Here is a 9,773-nt window from a genome sequence, read left to right as displayed (position 1 = left end):
CTCCAATATTCTGGTGTTGTTTTTTCTTCTGAATGTCCCAATCAATGCTTAAGCTAAAGGACAAAGCTCAGACAGAGAAATACTCTAGTCATTGCCAAGAGTGGTGCAAAAAAAGCTGGAAGCTCTGTGTCCTATAATAGAAGTGCTTCAGGATTGACCAATTACTTTGAAGAAAAAAGAAAAGACCATTGTCCATTGGAAAATAGGAAATGGTCCTTTGGGAAAGGAAGATCAGCATTTTTATTTTAAACAATATAAGAATTCAAGAAATAAACTTGAATAAAGAATAAGGGGATCTTCTGAATAGATTAGAATGAAACTAGTTTTTTCATGGCTGTGTCTGCCATGTACATGTGTGGTACTGTTGAAGAATATGGACTGAAATTTAGGATATCTGACCTCTAGTTATTGTTTATTGAATGTATTACTATGAAAAAATTGATAATCATTCAGCCACAGTGGGCTGTTTCTTAGTTATAGAATGAGCTCATTGCATCAATTAATCTCAAAATTCTTTGTCATTTATATGTGACACTGTAATTCTGATGATCTTTTTTCATTTTATATGAGTCTGTGCTTTCTGTTTGAAAATGTTGTCTCCTTGAACCCTAAGTCACTGACAAATTTTAAATCTCCAACAAAAAAGATGACAAGCTCTATAGGGTTTACTTCAGAAGAATTCCCAGGAGCTCCACAAAATCATTACTGGTTCATAAGAAGCAAGAGAAGTCAAACACATATTTTTTCTGAACACAAGCTCTTTCAGGTCATCAGGATTTCTCCAGCAATAATATGTAATAATTCCAGATGTTTATGGAACAAAAATGACAGTTTCTATTATGCTTTTTTATCATAACTAAGCTAATACGAAGAGGTACAAACTTATGAAGAAGTATTACTAAATACAATTTCCCAGGCTGGGAACTATCTCAGAGAACACTCAGCATGTGCAAGGTCTGGTATTTGATCCCCCACAGCACACAGACACACACACACACATACACACACACACACACACACACACCTATATATCTATAGGTAGATTAAATTTTATTTTTGATGTGAAGAGTTTGTTCATGTTTTTAGAAATACATTCGTCAAATATTTCTTGAGCCTCTTCTATGTGTCAGACATTATTTTAACCAGGTAATATAGCATTAGATAAAGTGGAGAGGTTCCCTGAACTCCTGGAGTTTAATTTCACATTTATGAAAAGCTGATTAGAACTAAAGTAAAATATTGCTTGGGGAATATATTATTTTGATCAATTACTACTTTTTCTAGGAGATGGCTCTTCTGTCATCTGGACCATCTCCACCATTGTCTGACACACAAAACTTCACTGTCTCCACCAATTGCTCATAGGCTCATATGCTTAAGTTTTCTTCATTTCAGTGATTATGCTCCCTGCAGCTATTTTTCTCCACTTTTCCTCTTTCCAATAAAAATATGCAGAAACTGAGTTTGAAAATCCAAGTAAATTCACAATCCACCCATGTGTGCTGGTTTAAGTCATAACGCGTAACCTACACAAGATATATACTGTTCTTTTCAGCGCTTCTTTTGGTGACTTTTTTTTATCATTGTTTCTCCCTTAGAGCTCTTTTTTACTATTTATGTCACTCCCTTTATCCTACCACTGTATTTCAGCTTCATCCTGTTTAAGTCCTCTTATGTCGGTTTTTCAAACATATTAATGATTGTCTTTTTTATTTGGATTGTGGTTATCTCCTTTTAGAATGGTTAAAACTTATGAATGGAAAAAACGTTATGAATGGATAAAATTATACATTATATATGGAATTTCTGAATCTTTAATATGTTCATGTAGCTTAGGAGTTTGCTCTTTAAAAAAATTAATTGTTACCTGCACCTCAAGACAAGCAGCATTTCTACAGTATTACCCTAATATCAAAATTCTAACTGTGAAAAAGTAATTCAAAGGTTTTAATTTTCTTAATTATTTCACAATTGTTTTTAAAAAAGGAAATACTACTTTTGTGATAAGAATTCTAGAGCATTTGTTTAATATATTAGTTTAATAGAATAAAGTATTTGATCTAAAGCAATGAACATGATTTTTTGACATAAACTTCATTTTGTTTTTTTTGACATAAACTTCATTTTGTTAACAGCATATATTTGAGTTTAGTAAATCACCAAATTGATTTTTTTTCAGCAGAGTAGAGGGAACTGACATAAAATTTTTTAGTTTTATTAAATCTATAATGTTTCCCAGGTTCAATTCCCTCCCTAAAATCCTTTGTCTTTACCTACTGGTGACCTGTATGATCTAAACATGGGTAAGTCCAGGAAGAATAGTGTAACTGATTTGAAAATGGTAGAATATAGTCTTAAAAATATAAGTGATCTGAGATGTATATGCACTTCTCAGATGAAGAAATACTAGTGGCGAATAAATATATGAAAAAGTATTCAGCATCATTAGTCATTCAAGAAATTCAAATTCAAACAACCCTGAGATTCCATCTCACCCCAGAAAGAATGGCTATCATTAAGAAATCAACCAATGACAAATGCTGGAGAGGCTGTGGGGAAAAAGGAACACTTTTCCACTGCTGGTAAGAGTGTAGATTGGTGGAAATCAGTTTGGAGATTTCTCACAAAACTAGGATTAGAAATCCCACTTAACCCAGCTATTCCAATTCCGAGTATTTTTCCAGAAGAATTAAAAATGTCATACCACAGCGATATATGTGCATCTATGTTTATAACAGAGCAATTTGTCATAGCTAAATCTTGGATGCAATCTAAATGCCCACCAACTGAGGAATGGATAAAAAAAGATGTGGTATTTTTATACAATGGAGTATTAGTCAGCTATAAGAAAAGATAAACTCAAGGCTTTTATAGGTAAGTGGATGCAACTAGAGACCATATTCATAAGTGAAATAAATCGGACCCACATGTGTAAATATCATATTGTCTCCCTAGTGTAAGAACATGAAAGAATAAATAAAACCCAAAATGTACAATAGATAATATGAAAGGGAAAGAAATCACTCAGAGGAAGGAACAACTGGGATGAAGGAAAGAAGAAAAAGAAAGTACTAAGGCAATAACTAAGTACTAAGGCGGCATAACTGTACAGCTGATGTCTGGTGGTTTATTGAAGGGAACAGTTTATGCTTAAATTTTTAAAATATATTTTGACCAATTTTGCATGCTTATATCTGGTAATCTGAGCAACTTCGTTAAAGATAACAATATGTAACAACTACTGTTAATCCCTATCATTTGGTTTGAAACCCCATATCATTTTTAATGTTCTTGCTTTGTTTTATTTATATTTTGCTATTGTTCTTTTTTTTACTATTCTCTTTAAAATAAAAAAAAATATAAGTGATACATTAAGAAAATGCTGAAAAGAATGCTTAGTAAAACATGTACATTGAAGTTTGGAAATAGTGAAGAAACTGATTAAAAAACAGAAATACTGCATATTATGAAATACTAAAAGAATCAAACCAATTTGTTTTCATCTGCTATACTTTTGCCAAAGTGTTACCTTTTGCTATCACATTTCACCGTATTGTCTATGTTTTCGACCATTTATTGTTTTTTCTCTTAGTACCTCCTACTGCAAAATTACTAACCTTGCTCCCCGTGAAGTGACTGAGGATATCAGTACATCATTTCCCTCATACTTACTTCAATATTACCAGACTTCATTCAGACTAGCCAACCTTGGGCAGAGTAAAGCAGGAAGATGTTTTGTCAGTTGCCTAGATTCAGTGTTTCAAATGTCTTAATTTCATGACCTTTCACAAAGCACTAGCTTAATCAAAACTTTAACTTATTCTACGCCTTTGATAATCTCACCTATGAAAAATTTCTAGTATTTATAAAAAGTGATTGGATGAAGGAAGTACTAGAGCTCTTTAATGTTTTAATCATTTGACCTTATAGTTATCATGAAATCCTGGTTTTCAAAAACTTTTAATAAATCATTTGTTCTTTGAAATTCCAAACCCATATTATATTTTAGTAAAAATACTAATATAAATATAATATACTCAAGGGTAGATATTTTAAGATTTTAGATTTTAAAGCTCAGAAAGTCAAAAGCAATTACAGTCGTAAAATTTTTGATTATGCAACTTGTTTACATTTTTAACAATATTTTAAAGGAAAATCTTCCTGATGCTATTTTAAATTCTGTTAATATTTATTTTAATAACTGTATTACAGTCCACCATGTACATATAATATGTTTACACCTAGTGTTTTGTACTTAAATTATTTCAAGCTTTTACCACTGTCAGCAAAGTAAATAGACGGATGAACATTTCTTGTGTGAAGGTATCTTCTGTATAAATAGAATAAAGAAGATAAATAGAATACACACACCTTTTTATTATTATTCATTAATTTATATATGAAGTTTTGGAGATTCTCCTGAATGGTTTGAACTCTTTTTTTTTTAAATAAATATATAAACCTTTTGCCTCTCTATAGTAATTCACGTGTTATTTTGGGGTAGTCTACTTTAGCCACATGTAGACCCCTTTCAGAGGGGTCTTAATTGTTATTATGCATTACATTCTCATGTTTAATTTTATTATTGTTTACTACATTTACAAGTTCAAATTTTTAAAATTTTCAAAACTATTTTATATCTGGCTTCCCATATTAATATATTTATTTTTCATTTTTATTCTTTTCTTTCACTTGAATTCTTTGAGTTTGTTTTGTGCATTTTTTCTAACTTTTTAAATTTTCTGATAGTTTATATATTTGAGCAAATGAGTGTTTAAAATAAAAATGGTCTTTAAGAACAATTTTGTCCATACTATGAAAATGTTGTGGGCTAGGAATATAGTTCAGTGGCATAAGTGCCTGCTTGGCAAGTGCAACGTCCTGAGTTCAATCCCTCATACCTCAAAAAAAAACGTTATATACCCTGGGTTCCCATTATTTTGTGAACAGTCTATCATCAACTAAATAAAAAATTTATTAGTAATCAATTTTAAATTATCAATATGTAACATTATTTTCAGCACTGAAAAATTGATTTCTTTTTTTCTTTCAGGTTAATTCAAGGGCTCCCCTTCTTTCTAAGTCAATGGACCAAGTAAATGACTCTATGATAACTGAATTTGTGTTACTGGGACTTGCTCAGTCTTTGGAAATGCAGTTTTTCCTTTTCCTTTTTTTCTTTTTCTTTTACGTGGGAATTATTCTAGGAAACATCTTCATTGTGTTCACAGTGATTACTGATTCTCACTTACACTCTCCCCTGTATGTTCTTCTGGCCAACTTATCACTCATTGACTTGGGCCTTTCATCTAGCACAGTTCCTAGAATAATCTTCGATCTTTTCACTGAATATAAAGTCATTTCCTTCCACAATTGTATGATACAAATGTTCTTTATCCATGTTATGGGAGGGGTTGAAATGGTGTTACTCATAGCAATGGCATATGACAGGTATACAGCCATTTGTAAGCCTCTCCACTATCTGACTATTATGAATTATAAAACATGCATAATTTTGGTAATCAGTGCATGGGTCATTGGAGTGATTCATGCTGTGTCTCAGTTTGTCTTTGTCATAAAGTTGCCTTTCTGTGGCCCCAATAATGTAGAGAGTTTTTATTGTGATTTTCCTAGGGTTATTAAACTTGCATGCATGAACACTTATAGACTAGAATTTGTAGTCACTGCCAACAGTGGTTTTATATCTATGGGCACCTTCTTTTTCTTAATTGTGTCATACATTTTTATTCTGGCCACTGTCCGACAACATTCATCCAAAGATTTATCAAAAGCATTTTTCACTTTGTCAGCTCACATCACTGTAGTGGTTTTGTTCTTTGCTCCATGCATGTTTCTGTATGTGTGGCCTTTTCCTACTAAGTCACTGGATAAATTTTTTGCTATTGTGGACTTTGTTGTTACCCCTGTTTTAAATCCTGTCATCTATACTTTAAGGAATAAAGATATGAAGCTGGCAATGAGGAGGCTGAGTCTATGGGTTATAAATTCTAGGGAGGTTTCTTAGTAGATTTCACTGACAAACATATGGATGAATGAGTGTGTTGGACCATCAAGATCCTGCTATCACTGTAAACACTATGGAATGCATACTTTTTATACTTTAAAGGAAAAAACTAACAAAATAACCACAATGAAGACAAAAACAACAAAAATGGTATATGACCTCAAAACAAAATGATCAGAATTAGCAACAGTTGCTATATTACATCCTGTTATCTTCAGCACAGTTGCTCAGACCACCAGATGTAAGAATGTAAGATTAACCAAACAATCAAAGACAATAACAAGTAATAAAGAAAAACATTGGAATGCATACATTTTTATAAGAAATCTGGAGACAAATTCCATAAAAAAATATATATTAAATCAACAAATTTCCCTTCAAGTGGAGTTGCAATAACTTTTGTTAATCATAAAAAGTTATGCATTTGTGTCTAAACAGCACACCTAAATCACAATTACCAACAATGACTGCATTGAATTTTGATCTGTTATGTTATATTTTATATGCATTTCTATGATTTAAATTTATTGACATCATTATACTGATAATAGACATCACTGAAAATTGATAGATATGGCTTGTGGGTATTATCTCTATCCAATGAATGAAATGAGTTTATATAAACAAAAAGCATAGGAAGAAGTAATTCTTATTTGAAATTGTATTTTACTTTATGTTGGATAAGTAGAAAATTGATTCTATGCTATAGCTCAAATATTCTTTTCAATCTGCTTTTCAATTTGTTTTATACAGAGTCATTTTAGAAATACACTTTAGTTCTTTGCATGCAGTCAAATTTTGTCTGTTCCACCTTTTAAACAGCATAATTCTTGCAGTCTTCCACCGAACTCTTGCAGTCTTCCACAAAGAACTTTTAAATTAGTGTATATTTGCAATACATAATAATTACATTCATCTGGAAAATAGATACATATACATTGTATCTCTTGGTCAGTTTTATTCTACCTTCTTCCTTCTTTCTTTTTCCCCAACTCCCCTTCCTACATCCACAGGGTCTTTCTTTCTGTTTTCACCATCTCTCTTTTATTTTGCTTTAAAAATTATTTATATTATGCTTTTCAAATTAGAAAAACCATGATATGTTTAACCTTCCATGTCTATTTCATTTAGTATGATGGGCCCAAATCAATCCATTTTCCTACAGATGATCGATTTTTCCTTCTTTGTGGTTGAGTAGTACCTCATTGTGTAGATTTCTTTATCCATTCATCTGCTGATGGACATTAGGCTGCTTTCTTCTCAAAGAATTTCTTGATTCAATAAAAACATAACAACAATTCTGAAATCACAATATGAGATTTATTTACCAGATGAAAGAACCCCACTAAAATCTCAAAATTTATTTAAGGTGCCTGATCTTAAGCAAAGGTGATCAGTACAAGGCAAGTGATTGATACCTTTTACATAAAACTTGGAAATCCTGGTAATGAAGAAACATAAGTGAGATATTATTTATTTTAAAGATAAAAGAATGACAACATATTGACAAGCACACATAATTTACAAAATAACACATAAACAATATAAGAAATACAGAACTTCAGATAAGGTGATAAGAAATTAACAATGGTTGTTTCATTATATATTGATATCTTCAAATTGGTTACTCAGATAAACAAATACAGGCATATAAGATTTATCAAACAATCAAACTAAAAACATCATACCACAGTGATATATGTGCATCCATGTTTGTAGCAGCACAATTTGTAGTAGCTAAATCATTGAAGCAACCAAAATGCCAGTCCACTGAGGAATGGACAGAAATGTTGTGGTATTTTTATACAATGGAATATTACTCAGCTATAAAGAAAGATAAACTCAAAGCTTTTATAGGTAAATGGACACAACTATAATCCATACTCATAAGTGAAATAAATCAGACCAACATGTGTAAGCATCGTATTGTCTCACTAGTGTAAGAACCTGAAAACATTGAATAAAATCTAACAGATACAATAGACATTGTGAAAGGGAAAAAATGATCAAAAGGAAAAACAACTGTGATGAGAGAAAAGACAAAAGAAAGAAAAGGAAAAAATATGCTCATATATATACACACACAGAGAACAGCTAAGATACTTGTACTACTGACTTCTATTGCTTTATTGAGACATCATTGAGGTGTATTTTTAGTAGATTTAAGAAACATTAATTGTGTCTCAGCTCATATCTAAATACTACCTGGTGATTAAAGTTACAGAATAAAAAGGTAAGTGAGACTTTCTATTATTAGTCAAGGTAATATTCCTATGTTTTCTCCACATATTGATTATCAATATTCTATACTATTCTCTCTTTATAAAATCTAAGCATTATTATTTGCTGTTATATGCCTATTTAAAGTTTAGTTTTACAATTTGATCTTATTTGTTTTATCATGATTCTTTAAAAATCACCTTTAGACTCAGGTAGTAAAAATATTTAAATGGGTCAAGAAATTGCGGCACTGTTCTTTAACGCAAGATTTTGTTTCATTCTCTAATGACCAAGGGAAAACCTGTGAGAGTATTAGTTAGTTTCAGTACTCCAAGCTCAGAGTGATTATTTCCATCTCTTCACCTGCTTCTGATCACTTTTTTTTTTTTCTGATCACTTTCTTAATGAATTCTTAACTAATTTACTAAGGAGAAAAATTCCCAGGAATGCATTCTCTTGAAAATTTTCATACTTTGAGAGTACATATAAAAGGAAATCTGTACTACTCTTTCTCGGAAAACTGCTAGAGTCTCCTCCAGTTATGAAGGAGGTAGGTGTGATGATGAATATATTATAAACATATATGATAAATATATTAGTAGAACTAAGCAAATCTCAGCCTTTTATTGACAATGAGATGTTTTTGTTAGTTGCAATCTATTTTACAGAATTCATGTTTTTATCTTAGGAAAAATGGAATTCTGTAGGTAGTATAAATACTTAAAAGACTTGATATAAATATTTAAAAATATACCCTTGTTATTAGTGTTCTTTTGGAAACAATTGCTGAGTTCTTCTCCTAACATTTTCTGGCTAATCTACCCTTTCCTACTTTAGTAGCACTGCCCTTATTTTTTTTCCCCCAAATCTAGCATTTTCTAACCCACTTTCTAGGCTCCTTATTACAATATCAATAAAAGCTGGTTGGGGACATTTGTTTCATATAAAGGTGCAAATCGTTCTGTTTGGAGAGATTTTTTTACTAACAAATACATTTTCAGATGAAGGAAAACTAAGACCCCCAAATTTTGAATGACATGCCCAAGATCATGCAGTGAATTTATGCTAGAACTCAAGTTCCTGATTTCCATCAAAATGATACTTATAAAAATATACATTTGCCTTAAAGACAGGTAAAAGATATTTTAAGAAAAACATAAAATTGTAATGGTTCAATTCAAAACTTAATGTAGTGCCTGGTGAAGGATTTGCTTTTTCAGCTGTGGCTGGCTCTTCAGGATTTTTATAACCAATGTGTGAGATTCTGCAGAACTCCTCCAATTAGAATATACTTAATGTTAGAAACACACACTTTTAAAAACTTGTTGAACAACTTTTTAAGAGTTGTAAATGGGCTACAAAAAACTTATGGTGGTGAAGAGTAGCTGTAGCTGTAGCTGTAGCTGAAGATCCCATATTATCACTCTCTTCTTAGCGGCACAAATTTGAGATGTGATGTCATAAAGAGATGAGAAAGAAACATATTACGGAAGAATAGCATTCTGGAGTTCTTACTTGTTACTGTTAA

The 9,773-nt window shown here is 31.4% G+C and overlaps 1 protein-coding gene across 1 annotated transcript; it reads left to right on the top strand.

Annotated features, from left to right (window-relative positions):
- The first annotated feature begins 5,077 nt into the window (after window positions 1–5,077).
- On the top strand, window positions 5,078–6,025 carry LOC102003305 (olfactory receptor 4F4-like). The gene has a single exon (XM_005414977.2). The coding sequence runs from the start codon at window positions 5,087–5,089 to the stop codon at window positions 6,023–6,025; it is 939 nt and encodes a 312-aa protein (XP_005415034.1). The 5' UTR covers window positions 5,078–5,086.
- Window positions 6,026–9,773: the final 3,748 nt, after the last annotated feature.

The sequence above is a fragment of the Chinchilla lanigera genome, unplaced genomic scaffold, assembly GCF_000276665.1.
Source record: "Chinchilla lanigera isolate Chin_1 unplaced genomic scaffold, ChiLan1.0 scaffold00213, whole genome shotgun sequence".
In the NCBI taxonomy this organism is placed as follows: Eukaryota; Metazoa; Chordata; class Mammalia; order Rodentia; family Chinchillidae; genus Chinchilla; species Chinchilla lanigera.
The sequence above is the reverse complement of the archived record's forward strand: the minus strand, read 5'-3'. Positions and strand labels throughout refer to the sequence as shown.